At 36.0% G+C, this 14,786-nt stretch overlaps 1 protein-coding gene across 11 annotated transcripts in view; it reads left to right on the top strand.

The window, feature by feature from the left end:
• fgfr3 (fibroblast growth factor receptor 3) overlaps nt 1-11,437 on the top strand; it is an 84,770-nt gene extending 73,333 nt beyond the window's left edge. For all 11 annotated transcript variants that reach the window (XM_056470762.1, XM_056470761.1, XM_056470756.1 and 8 more), the window contains exons 16-18: nt 3,433-3,570; nt 5,874-5,979; nt 6,073-11,437. In XM_056470762.1, coding sequence (XP_056326737.1) covers nt 3,433-3,570; nt 5,874-5,979; nt 6,073-6,237 — 409 coding nt within the window. In that variant the 3' untranslated portion in view covers nt 6,238-11,437. The remainder of the gene's footprint in view (nt 1-3,432; nt 3,571-5,873; nt 5,980-6,072) is intronic.
• Nucleotides 11,438-14,786: the final 3,349 nt, after the last annotated feature.

The raw sequence follows: 14,786 nt of genomic DNA, 5'->3' as shown, positions 1-14,786 counted from the left end.
CGGTAAAGGAATGCTAGGGAACATCATAACTCTGCAACGATAGCATCAAAGCCATTCAAAAGAGTGTGCCCGTGTTTCCTGGGCTTGGAGATATGTAAATCAAACCCTGATTCAAATCTAATGAGATTAATGTCTGACAACTGGTAGATAAAGCAAGCAAGCGCATCTGTGTGCTATGATGTCTTTATTGGCTGTAATTAACAATGATAAAAGTTTGTGAATTAGAAATAGGGAAGATATATACAGTACTATACAATGTAAAACATCTCTTAATGAACAGTATCCGTATTTTGTGTTTTCCATTTATATACGGTTGTGAATTGCATTATGGGATGTTGATCTCTGCTCTGTCAACTTTTGATGTTGATAAGTTGCAGTTTAATAAAAAGACTTTTATTGACATTTTTATTGACATTTTTGACTTTTATTGACAAGTTTGTAAAATAACAGAAAATCTACTGGCAGCTTATTACCAGGTTTTTGCAGCAACACCAACAATATACCACTTCAAACTAATAAAAATGTTCATAAAAGTCAGTTTTTCTAACTTTTTAAGGTTAAAAGTTGTTGAAAAGATCAAGGTCCCATTATGCAATTTAAAAGCCTATATAATTGAAGAAAAAACATGAATCTCAAAATATGGAAAATGGTCAATTTACAAATATTTTTATAGTGTTTATATAGAGTATAAAGTCTACCTACTTAAATGGTAATGCATGCCATACATAATTTCACAGTGAATGCTGCCGTTATACAGTATTTATGCCAGCTATAGAAAAGGCGAAACATTCGAAAACAATACATCAACTCAACACAATTTTTTTTATCAAGCACTTTTAACACCACAAGTGGAACCAAAGTGATTTTCAGAAAAAGGAAAACAACATCAAAGAAAACCTAAAATAAAATAAAAATGTAAAAAAGATGAAAGAAGCAACAGAAATGCATACATGCATAATATAAGACATGTGTTGTCATTTCTGTCATTTTTTCATCCATCTCGAAATGTCTTCCTGAGATGCAATATCTCTTCTGCCAGGGAATCCTGGTCAAGATGGCTAGCAGAAAACAAAAATCACAAAAAAAATATTCAACAAAATCTACATACAATGCAAATTCTAATCAGCCATGAAACGTACAAAAATCCATTAAAAAAAACAAAAAGATTTTAAATGAAGCAAGCAAGAGCTAGACTTTATTGAAGGGATGAAAAGAGGTGGTAAGGTAACAGTTACAAGAGTTACCTCCCGATTCAACCTAGGAGGAAAGAGAGGGTTATAAGGATTGTTAATGAGAAGCAAGGAAATGGGAAAGGCAAAGTGAGTTGTGGTCCTGCTGCCAAACTTTTAATTTGTTAGCAAGTTAACTCCATTTCTTTAGCGGAAATTTATCAAACTTTAAATCTTTCCTGACTCCAACTGAACACTTAACGGCACACTCTCAGAAAAAATGGTAAAATGTTGTACCAAAGAAGGTACAAACCTTTGTCACTGGGGCAGGACCTGTACCTGGGACAGAATCGTACCTTAAGACAAAGAAACAAATTTGTACCATTGCAGTTTGTACCCTTAAGGACATGATTTGTACCATGGGAAACCAAAATGTACCTTTTGATTTTTAAAACCTGCAGATACAATACTGTACCTTCATCAATGGTACAAATCTGATCCATAAAGGTGACACAGTGACAAGACACTCTGCTTACCAAGCATTTATTTAAAATGCCTTAAATGTTTAGTTTACAATACCTATAGCGGCATGTTTTACCAGTTGCTTGTATTATTGTAATAGAGAACTTAATAATTAGTGTTTATAAGTTTCTTTATATACTTTTAAATGATGATTCATATTTTAATATGGAAATTACTCATAAAATCACTTTCTCTTTTTAGTCATGTTTATTTTCATAGATATTGTAACAAAGAAGGAGTTGTACAACACTTTTGTATCTTTTAAATGAGAGCAATTGTGTACCTTCATTTCAGTTATACCATAAAAGGCACAGAACTGTATCATAAGAGGTCTATTATGTACCATATAAGGTACAATTTTTACAAATTTTACAACCTTATTTGTACCATGTGTACCTTTTTTCCGAGAGTGTACAATTATGTGTAATGTAAGATTGTTGTAATGAAGTTTGTCATAGTCATTAGGATTTTTTGTGAACTTAAAGGCTGTTCACTTGATAAAAAAAAAAATCAGTTACAACAATAAAAAATATTATTACAAAATTTAAAAATGACTAATTTTCTGATTTAATGCCTTTTAAAATGTATTAGTAGTCATTTTTTCCAGTCTCCAATCTCACATGATTCTTCATAAAACACAATTATATGCATATATATACGACTCAAGAGACATTTCTTATGATTAATTTTAAAAACAGTGCTGCCTTTATTGAAACTGATTCATTTTTTTGAATAGAAAGTTGAAGTCTTCAGCTTTTTTTTTACATTATACATGTCTTTATTCTCACTTTTGTGAGTTTAATGCAATCTTAATGCATAGGTGTGTTAATGTCTTTTTTAAAAAAAACAAAAACTTTACCAGTCCCAAACTTTTGAACACTACCATATGTGTATATGTGCCAGCAGACTAGAGTGTACTTGTACAGCAGGTTTTGATTAGTATGTTAGTACATCGCACACAGACTCCCAGCTGAATGAACTCCCATTCATCACACTCAGACTGGTACCCGGAGCTGCACTTTCCAATATGTCTAAATACTCTTTAATCACAGCTGGACTGAGACAGCGGTAATCAAATAATATCATCCGCCTCTGCCTATAGGCTCTACTTACACGATGATATATGAGCAGCAAGCCCTTCGCAAAGCTCAGTCTGCTCTATGTGTGTGCGTGTTGTGCTAGTGCCACACTGATGGGTGTAAATGAGATTTGACTCCAACGTAAAGCTAATGAACGGATAGTGATATAATGACGAGCCAATTATTTGGCCCCCATAAGGCTTCTAACTCACCATGTGTGTGTGTGTGTTTGGCTGGCTAGCATTAGCTGGCCCATAGCTCCTGTTGTCTCTTAGCGTGGCTAATTTGATTAGCACTGCTCAGTGGTGGCGTGGGAGGAATGGGGCCAAAACAAAAGAGCCCTGAGTTAACAGACCAGCTTGTGATAACACACACCCACATACACATATGTGCGCGCACACACTTGCTGTAGTTTAATAGACTCGCATCTCATATCACAGACATACAGCCTCAGTGAGAACAGAAAAAAACTCCTCTCTCACATATCTGCCAAATATCTACACCCCAGAGAGACCCACAGATAGTGAGAGTATTGTTAATGCCACTTTTTTAAAAGCAACCGTCAAATAACAAGTGTTTAGATGCTTGATTTGGTCAGTGAATATACCGTGTGTTGTATACCATGTGACTTTTGTCTTATATTTGCTCTTTTGTCTTCTCAGGTGGTCTTATGGTGTGTTGTTGTGGGAGATTTTCACTCTTGGTGGATCCCCGTATCCAGGTATCCCAGTGGAGGAGCTCTTTAAACTGCTGAAGGAAGGCCATCGAATGGACAAACCGGCCAACTGCACTCATGAACTGTACGCTTGTTATTCATCTTTAAAAAAACACCTCATGTTTTAATTCATCTCATGAAGTATTTTTGCAATGTAGGGTGGATCACTAGCATTTTAGCTCTCCAGTCAAGCTTTCCATGCTTTTATTATATAAGAAGTTAATTCTTATATTTAATTCTTATAAAATCTCAAATTTTACTTCAACTTAGTCCCTTTACTCATCAGGGGTCACCACAGCGGAATGAACCGCCAAATTACCAACAGATGTTTTACACAGCGGATGCCTTTCCAGCTGCATTCCAGTACTGGGAAACATCCATACACACTCATTCTTTTCACAAACATACACTACAAACAACTTAGTTTGTTTAATTCATCTATATCACATGTCTGGAGTTGTGGAGGAAACCAGAACACCCGAAGAAAACCCACGCGGACACTGGGAGAACATGCAAACTCCACACAGAAATGCCAACAGTCCCAGCCGGGACTCAAACCAGACACCTTCTTGCTGTGAGGCGAAAGTGCTAACCACTGAGCCACTGTGTCGCCCTATAAGATGTTCAGTACAGTAAATTGCTTATAATGGATAGCCCAAACAAAAATGAAGATTCTCTCATCATTTACTCACCTTTGACTTTTTCCAAATCGTTTGTTTGTTTGTTTGTTTGTTTATTTGTTTGTTTGTTTGTTTGTTTGTTTGTTTGTTTGTGTTGAAGATTGACATATTGAAGAACTTTAGGTTTTCCTATTATGGATGTTAATATTTACCAGTTTCCAACATTCTTCAAAATACTTTCTTTTGTGTTCAACAGAACAAAAAATAAATAAAACTGGTTTGAAATAAGTCAAATGATCCAATTCAAGTAAGAAAACCTCAAATATTAAACCTAAAAAAACTGTCAGCATTGCTTTCGATTAGAATTATGCCTCAATTTCTAATATTAAGCAGCTTTTTAGTGTTGATTTGTTTTGTTTATGGATGTCAGACTCAACACATTCAAGAGAATAATTGAAGAGAGAGAATTTCCAAGTATAAAAAATTCAGAGCCACCTATCACATAATCATCATGGACTAGTGTGAGTTCAAAGGTGTTTTGTCAAGCTGTACTAACTTTAAACTAATTTAATTTTGAACTTGTTTGGTTCAACATGACATCACACTTGTTTGCTTGTCTGTTGTGGTTTTCACACTTTTTTGCTTGTTTATTGTGGCTTTTAAGGGCTCGTTATGGTTTTCTCCTAAATAAAAACTACAAAGCTACAAGGAAATGTTTGGAAAAAAAGAGTGCCTAATTCAAGACATAAGAAATTAAGGCAAATTTTTAGGGCTCTAATTTACATTTAAAAGTTGACATTTATATGAAAAACCATATGACAAAAACAAATGCTGGATAAGTTAGTGGTTCATTCTGCTGTGGCAACCCCAGATTAAAAAAGGGACTAAGCCGAAAAGAAAATGAATGAATGGATAAGTTGGCGGTTCATTCCACCGTGGCAACCCCTGACTAATAAAGGGACTAAGCTGAAAAGAAAATGAATGGATGAAAAGAATTATTTTCTGCCAAATTGACCATATCTATTTCATTATCTGCTACTTTCCCAGTGTCTTTGAATATGCTTTCCTTTGCTGCCCAGCAACTTTCTGCAAACAAAAAAATAACTTTCTAATAGCAAACAAACATAACTTTACTTCATACATGTTTGAGCTCAGGTAGATCTCGAAACTCCCCTGCTGTAGTAGCTAATGAACAGACTAGGATTACTAGGAGCATGTCTATGGTGCCAATTTGGATTAGTCAATTAAATTAAGTTCCATGTTTTTGGGCGGTGGGAGGACACCGGGGAACCCAGGGGAAACCCAAGTGAGCACGGGGAGAACGTGTAAACTCTGCACAGAAACATCGGCTGGCCTGGTAAGGACTAGAACCAGTGACGTTTTTGCTGTGAGGCAACAGTGGGCCACCATGCCACCCATCTAGGAAAGGAAGAGGAGTAGGGGTGGAAGGGGGGATTCTTCAAAACGAAGATGGCTGTTATATGGAACTTAGGGTTATTATAGTGGCTTAGCAACCGTCTGATTGGTGAATTATAAATTGAATAATGCGGGACCAGCTGCAAGCAGTCATAAGCATGTGATCCTCTCGAAATTAGTTTATAAATAAACTTCACTTAAAATCTCAATAGAAGCTTCAAATGTAAATGTGATGTAAATATGTAAAAAAAATATGTAAATAAAATTAGATTCTGGCCATTCTGACAGTTCCATTGTTAATACAAAAAAGCACAATGTTAATGCTTTGTTTTGTATGATGTGATCTGTGCAGGTACATGATCATGCGAGAATGTTGGCATGCTGTTCCTTCACAAAGACCGACGTTCAGACAGCTGGTGGAGGACCACGACAGGGTTCTTTCCATGACCTCCACTGACGTAAGAGCTCTGGTGCATCAAACCAAACACCTTAAACCTTTCACACTCAACTCCTACAGCCAATCCTGACAAATCCTGCGTTTAATATTTTAGGAGTACCTGGACCTCTCTGTACCGTTCGAGCAGTATTCACCGACCTGTCCGGACTCCAACAGCACCTGTTCCTCCGGCGATGACTCTGTGTTTGCCCACGACCCCTTACCTGAGGAGCCCTGCCTCCCTAAACACCACCACAGCAATGGGGTCATACGAACATAAAGAAAACAAAAAAACAGGGAGCTTTAGGGTTTGGCTGCACTGGACCAGCATGTGGCAGAGAAGCGCAGTGTGGATCTCATGAAAGCTTCCGACTTCCAGCTGTTCGCAGGTTTGAAGGACGGATTACGCTCCTCTAATTCAGCACCTGCTTTTCTTCCAAATCATTATTCAGCTTTTTGTCTTTGAAAAGAGAATTCCTATTTTTGTATTCGGCCAGTTTTGTTTTTCCACAGTAAGAAGGGTCAAACCATTCCGTGCCTACCAAAAAAAAACAGAAAGAAACAGACAAATCGCTGAACTAAAAGAATGGATCAACACTGTGTGACAACACAGTTCTGATAAGAGTCGTCCTGTCGAACGTGGACAAGAAGTGATTTTACAGCAATATCTGACTGGAGTGAGAATCAAACCCATGGCCAGTCTCTTTTCTCCACTCCTCACAAAGATCCTCTTTTTAAGAAGGAAAGAGAGAAAGGTCTCCTAGATGTGAGATTTAATTCGAAGATATATATATAACTGTGTGCTTTGTATGTATCTTAAAGTTTTTATTGTAAATATATAGATATAAATATGTATCATATTGCAGTCGGTAGCAGTGTACTAAAAAAAGAGAAGAAAGGCGACATTTTTAAAGCAAGTGATCATACACTGTTGAGATCATGTAAACATTTAATCTTAAAAAAAGCAAAACAAAAGTTTTATTTGAATTAACATGTATATTTGTAAAGCTATTTATAGACTTAAGGTTTTTAAGGGGGTCTAAAATTAGAGGCGGGTTTTGGTACTGTAAACAAGGGTTGTTTTCTTTTCTTTCAAATTTTTGTAAGTTATTTACCACAGAAGTGCAAGATCACAACCAGTGGGTTGTATTTTATTTTTGCTTTCTTTTCTTTCTTTTTTGTTCCATTAGTTTACAGTGACAAGAATGTATGCGAAACTAATTGGCGATAGTAGCAGAGTTTAATGAAATTTTCTAATCTGAATGCATGAAACAGGTACTATTTGCTGTATCTCAGTATTGAATCTAATCATAAAAGGACCACAAGTGCTTCTGCGCAAGGAGAAAACTGCAGACTCACATTTAAAGCACTTTTGTATAATAAAAATAGTCATTTTCCATATTTGGGCTTCCATGCATGACAGTTCACCATAGTATTTCTTTAAAAAAACTGCTTGTTTTCTCCAAAGACGAGCGCTGTGGTCTTTTTATTTAACATTATATGAAGGAGTGCTATGAGGGTGAAACCTAACATAGCGTTTATAGATTATATGGTGAAACCATATTACAAATTTGTCGCTCTTATTTGCTCTTTTTGCTAATGAATATGTATAATAACACTTTGAGGTAATCCTCCGGGTCGGTATGTTTGCAAAGTGCCAAAATCTTTCTCTCTGCTCTGAGTTTTATGTTAATGAGTACAGAACCGTTATTGCTATTCAACTCTAGCATGCATGGTTGTCAGATGAGTGTCTCTGGCCCTGCGAATCGAAGTGAAGCATCATGGGATAGCTTGGTCGTGTCTCAGGGTGTCCTCAGACAATTGCATTCAAGCGGAAAGCTGGCAATAATATATAATAGGGGGGAAAAAAAGAGGATGATTCGCTTGCTGCTAAACTACGAAAACTGTAGATTTGATGGGAGGTGACTGTACAGGTGGCTCCCTCCTCCTGCAAACCATTGAATTTTTTTGTACTTGTTAAGTGCCTGGGAGGTAGTTGAGCGGCTTGCAACATGTTTGAATGTACAGCCACTTCAGTAAAGGTTTAAGCAGGGTTTTTCTTAAAAGCAAGAACGTAAATATTTGTAAGGCACTTTGATTCATTAAGAGCGGTAGCACACTGGATGAGAGACACATGGTCATGGTCAGTCTAAAATCAGTTCATCCGATGCTCATAATCCGATTACTAAACATATTAATTGATTGAAAGTGGTTTTGAAGAGTTTGAAGTTTGGTGTTCGAAAAAACGTACAGCTTTGTTTGTAAATGATATCAACCTAATTAAATCAGCAAAAAGAAATCTGAAATTGCATACTAATACATATATAGTAGGTGAAAAACGTTACACATGTAAACCCTCATTCCCTGAAGGAAGAGATGTTGTGTTGATTATATCATTTGGGGATCCACTTAGAAGACTAAATGAGAGCCAAGTGTGACAAAAGAGTGATGTCTGAATTCAAAAAGTAGGCAAACATGGCTAATGTATTATACTACACACATTCATAATATGTAGCATATACTTTTTAAGTACTTGTGTAGTAGTTATTTATTCAGAACAAGTACCTGCTCGATTGAGTGTGCAATTTCAGGATGCTGCCCAGATGTTGCGTGTGTCATGATTTTTTTTAACAGCCCATCTGGAAACAAAAGCTGTGCCTGAGAGCTTTAAATTAAAATTGAAATTGAAATTCCAAGGCAGGAAGGCATCAAAGCATGTCTGAATCTAAATTGTGATCGAATTTTGAAGGCAGTATAGATGTGTCCTTCACTCCATATCCCACATCTTCCACATATTCCATATCTTGAGCGTCCCATTTCTGACAGTTGAGCTGAAAAATAAACACGGTGTATACAACATGGCGTGGCCATTTTTCACACTTGAAGGCATTTCTAGCAAGAAGTTAACACTGTAGGAAGCAAAAATTTCTCTGTTATCACCAGCGTTCTCTTCATCTTGTTGTACATGATTAAATTGTTTTGCTGCCTCAGAAATCTGTCTGAAATCAGTTTTACAATGTGCCTTCATGCACAAATGCTGACCCTAATTTCACTGCCTAATAGGGCAGCGAGGCAACAAGTCACTGTACTTTGGCCCTATTGACTTCCATTCATAAATGTGCAAATGTGTGAGACTGAAAACGCAACGAGTTTTGCATGTTGCTGCGGTTCAAAGTTCAAGTTCACTTGCGGACACATGAGACCAATAGAGACCCGGCAAGCATTTTTTGTTTTTAAAAGATATCTAATAGATGTCTAATAGACATCTAAACATAGTCGTCTTGGCTAAAACAAGGCTAAATTTGAGCTGTCAGTGAAAATCTAATAAACTAGGCCAAAACTAGACTAGTCATCAAATAAACAGAAATTAATGACTACACATATAAAGTCTGTCCAGTCTGCCTATTTGACGACTAGTCTAGTTTTGGGCTATTCTTAAATGTCTATAAGATAGTTATGTTGTTTTAGCCAAGCTGTCTTGGTTTAAACACAAAATTGTTAGCTGGTATATTAAACATGAGCTGTTTGTATGGAAATGTTAAATATAGAGCAATCAACCTTTTAATCAAAGTCACATCAATGTGTTTTATCCTGTCCCTTTTTGCAACACCTTTCAATCAAATTTTACATTCTCAAACTCTAGTGAAAACACAGCTTAAGCTTTCAGACACAGCAAAACTTAATTTGGAAAAACACATCCAGTGGTTTACAACTGTGAAATGTAGTTATCATGATTAACTAAATACAGGGTCTTTAAAAGTATGTGTAGTTTGTGGCATGGACTTTTCAAAGTTCCTCAAATTGTTTTACAGGCTGGTTTAGCATGTATCGACATCAATGTACATTTGTAAACTCAGTGTACTAAATAATGTACTTAAATAAACAAACTGTGACTGGAAGCTTTACATATCAGTCAATCAACCTCAATCAACTCGGTTGTTTTTTTTCCAACAAAAGTATGAAGGAGTCCAGACCTTCTGCTGTCAGATTGGCTAATATTGTTAAAAATCTATTCTTATTGTTCCTGCTGTACTGTTTGTAAAATATCACGAAGTTGGACCTGCTGTACTGCTTTTATTGCAGCATACTGTAGCAGTGAAATGTTTGAATTTGGACACAGCTCAACTGTACGAAATTTAAAGACATTGTGCTGTTCTTTTCATCCAGTGTGCAACCACCTGAAAGGGATAGTTTACCCAAAAAATACCACCATTTACTCACCCTCCGCTTGTTTCCTTCCTCTTTTGAACACAGTGGATGAAATTCTGAATTCTCAATGTTTAAAAACAGGTAGTCATTGACTTCCCTTAGTTAATTTGTTAGTTTTTTCCTACAGTCAGTAGTCACCAGTTTTTAAAATTCGTTTGGAAAAGAACTTAAGGAATTGAGTAAATACATTTTTTTGTCGAACTATTCCTTTCATTTTCAGATTGGGTACTTCAGATTTGAATGACATTGTTCTGTATTTTCTTCTTCCAGCTGAGGGACATCATGTTTATCGAGTGTTTGTCCATTATGAGTTATTGATTTACTGTTTGGTGTGAGATGGCAGGGCAGGGCAAGCGATCGCTCTCAGCTTCCTCTTTTACTTTTTTCTTTTTAATTGTTTGTACAACCTGTAACCTCTGGCTCGCCTCCTCATCCTCCGCTCTACTACTGACAGCCACCTTGCATTGTTTTAGACATATCAAACAATGTTGCTGGTCCTTTCCCCCCTCATCACTAACCTACATTATTTATTCCCTATAGTATTTATGTTTGATTTTTTTTTTTTGTTGTTGTTGTTGTTCATCCTTTTACTTTCATGCCCTCGTCTTATTCAAAAGGACAGCATTCCCTTCACTTTTTTGTTGCTGTTCATGATGGAGGTAGAGCCGGGATGCGTTTTTCGGGGTTGAAGAAAGTTTTCTTTAATGTTTACAATGAACATTCAGACAGTTTTCTAAAGGATGGTGTGTTTTCCCAGCACTTTTAAAGCAGCTGGATGATGATGAGCAATACTGGTCTGATGTCAACTCTCTTTGATTTGTTCTTTTCTTCAATGTGATACAGTAGCTCTATGTGATAGTGCCATTCAGCTCTTATTAGAATTAAGCTATTAAATTAAGTTATAGATTTAAATTTGCAAATGATTGTTATATGTCTAGTAGATTTTATAGTTCTTTTTTTTTTTTTTTGTTCATAGGGATGAAATATTCTTTACGGTAATATTTCTTACATTGCATTCCAGGTAGATTTGGGGTTTTTTACGCGATGAGGTAACATCAGCATCTGCATCGCTTTTCATTTAACAAAAGAGTGGAATAGTGGACTAACAGTGTTTTATGTTTTATTTTCCCATGTCTCTGTGTCTGTGGAACATTCCGTTCTGTTTCAGTTGTGCCCCTTACGAGCTGTTAAACCTCTTTACACTCTATCAGTCTGTGCCTGACAGAATTATGCTGTCAATCAAAACCTTTTCAATAAACACAACAAAATGACTGCTTGCTTGCTTGTCACGTTCTTTATAGCCAGGGGGATTGATAAGCATTTAAATTAAATACAATTTTAAATCCCGAGTCATGCAGAATGTTAACTAAGGTCCAAAATTTCTTACAAACAAAAATATAAGGTCATAAAATAGATCGGCTATGATAGTTAAAAAGTGAAAGCTAACTGAGAAGAAAATGTATATGTGAAGTTGAAGTCAAACGTATTAGACGTATTCTTTTTCAAATATTTTCCAAATTTTTCACACTATTTCCTATAATATTTTTTCTTCTGGAAAAAAGTCTTATTATTTTTATTTCGACTAGAATAAAAGCAGTTTTTTGTTTTTTCAAACCATTGTAAGGTCAACATTATTAGCTCCCTTAAGCATTTTTTCAGTTGCCTACAGAATAAACGGGACATTCTACCAGAAATGTACATTTTCACTTTTTAAAAAATGTAACAGAGCCTGATCTTTAAGCTTGTCCTCCTCAAAAAAATCACTCCTTATTTTGATGGTCCGTATGTTAAATTTAAGTTACATTGCATCTACGGGTCAATTAATTCTCATTGGATTATGAGTAGACCGTTAGTGTTACAGTACCAGCCCAGTATGTGTCTGACCCTGTTTTGTTTTGTCTGTTACTCCTTGCTGTTTTCCTCTTGTGCCACACCCATGTTAATTGTAAGGGTTACCCCTGTTAGTTGCCCTGGTGAGTCCTTGGCTGTTTCTCAATTCCAAGAACGCAGAGTATGGAGTTGTGGAGACGGGTCTTGCCAAGTTACCAAGGAAGCATGAATTTAGGAGAACAGAGAACACGTCCTGTGAGAAATGAGATGCCACGTCCTTACCTTGCTCTTCCTGATGGTCACATGACCTTTACGTGTTTTTAATGGAAAATTATTTAAACATTACAGCATTCATGCAATGATTTATTGTTTTATATGTATAAAATAATCACAGATTGTCTGATAATATTTTTTCTGCTAGAGAAAGTCTTATTTGTTTTATTTCGGCTAAAATAAAAGCAGTTTTAAATTTTTTTTAAGGTCAAAATTATAAGCCTCTTTAAGCTATATATTTTTGATAGTCTACAGAACAAACCATCATCATACAATAATTTGCCTAATTATCCTAGCCTGCCTAGCTAACCTAATTAACCTAGTTAAGCCTTTAAATGTCACTTCGTAGAAGTGTCTTGAAAAATCTAGTAAAATAGAATTTACTGTCATCATGGCAAAGATAAAAGAAATCAGTTATTATAAAAGAGTTATTAAAACTATTATGTTTAGAAATGTGTTAAAAAAAAATATCTCCGTTAAACAGAAATTGAGGAAAAAATAAACAGAGGGAGTTATAAATATAAAGACCTTATAAATATACGTCGCACAATAGAAATAACAGATTTTAATAGGAATTTCAGCTAACAAACACCATTAATGTGTTTATGCCTTTATTCACATCTTCTTTTTTACTTTCACCGTCTCGTTTAGGGAAACTCCTGAGACAAGTAAATAATACCTCTGAACTTTGATAATAAATCTATATAAAATGCTGCACTTTCCACCTCCTTTATTCAGCCGCAATGACTTCTGGGACTTCTCGAGCGAGTTTTGCGCTAAAGTCTGCATCGATGCATCCTCGATATCAAGAACACATCCAGGAGCTTTCACACATCCTCCGTTCCTGCAGTCTTGAGTTTTGGAACTGAACTTTGGCGATCGATGATGGCGTTACATGAGAACATGACAACGCAAGAACGCAGAAGAACGCATATTAAGAAACAGCCATTGTCTCCTCCCGTTGTTACCTTATCCAGTTGATTAGCCTAATTGTTGTCACCTGAATAAATAGTCCTTGTATTTCAGGGTGTGTTGGTCTGTTGTTGAATGTGGTAGCTGAGTTGTGGCTGGTCCCTGTGAGTTAGTTTGGTTTTTTTTAACAGAAATCTCTCGTATAGAAAACCTGGCTGGCAATTGCAACAAACTACAGGAAGTAAATCGCCAGCGGAGACAACACCACTGGCAATCATAACAGTTAGGTTGGGTTTAGGGTTGGGGTTAGAGTTACTGTAGGGTTAGTGTAACTTGAAATGTACTTGCAAAGTTTCTTACAGTTAGTTAAATGTTTGTTGAAGGAGCAGTATCAACAGATATTAAGCAGACAGTCTACTAATACTCAAATGGACCATCAAAATAAAGTGTTACCAAAAAATCATACAAAAACAAACATAAAATCATACAATTCAAGGATAGAGCGCATCCTTGATCACCTCAGTTTCTCCTCCATCAAACGATGTCACTTTCAAGTCATAGCCTAAACATGTACTTCACACATTTTATGTTAAATTTAATGCAAATGTGGCAGGACTGACTAAAACATGGGACAATTGTAGAATAGTATTTATTTGTAAAATTTGTTTATAATTTGATGTTTTTAATCAACTGATGTAAATAACAACTTGCTGTTTCTGAAGTTTTTTTAAATAACAGTTTATAGCATAATAAAACTATTAAAGCTGTAGGTTCAATTGGGCTGAGGACAAGAACAATGACAGGGTTTGTAAACATGTAAAGTGTTTTTTAATAAAGAAAACAAATCTGAGAACTAAATGGATGACATACTTCTTTACAGAACAACTCACAGACATCAACACCAGTCCAACATTAGAAATGTTCTGGCATGAAATACTTTTTATTGACTTTTTTTATATTTTTATTTCAAGGACAGATAGTGTACATTTCTGGCAAAATGTCCCCAACTATTATGTTTAGAAATGTGTTGGAAAAAAAATTTCTGTTAAATTCCTTACATCTATATAGCGATTTTCTGGACATTCAAAGCGCTTTACACATTGGGGGAATCTCCTTATCCACCACCAGTGTGCAGCATCCACCTGGATGACGCGACGGCAGCCAAATTGCTCCAGACCAGCTGATTGGTGGAGAGGAGACAGAGTGATGAAGCCAATTATGATATGGGATGGTTAAGAGGCCATGATGGACAGAGGCCAGTGGGCAAATTTGGCCAAGATACCGGGGTTAAACCCCTACTCTTTTCAAAGTACATCCTTGGATTTTTAACAACCACAGAGATTCAGGTACTCGGTTTACATCTCATCCGAAAGACGGCGCTCACTGAGCAGTATAGATTGCCATTCAGAATAATGGGTACAACCTAGTGACAAATGGGTAAAACTTATAGTGCTTTAAAATATAATGGCAAAGTACAAAGATCTGAGACTGAACCATACTCCATAAATTTCCATCAATCTAGGATTTTTCATAACCTTTTTTGTCAATAAGATTTTTACTTGTGGTATAAAATTACTGATTTTTTGCTGGCTTTTCTCAAAACTA

Source organism: Danio aesculapii, chromosome 13 (assembly GCF_903798145.1).
Source record: "Danio aesculapii chromosome 13, fDanAes4.1, whole genome shotgun sequence".
Lineage (NCBI taxonomy): Eukaryota > Metazoa > Chordata > Actinopteri > Cypriniformes > Danionidae > Danio > Danio aesculapii.
This window is presented reverse-complemented; position numbering and strand designations above follow the sequence as displayed.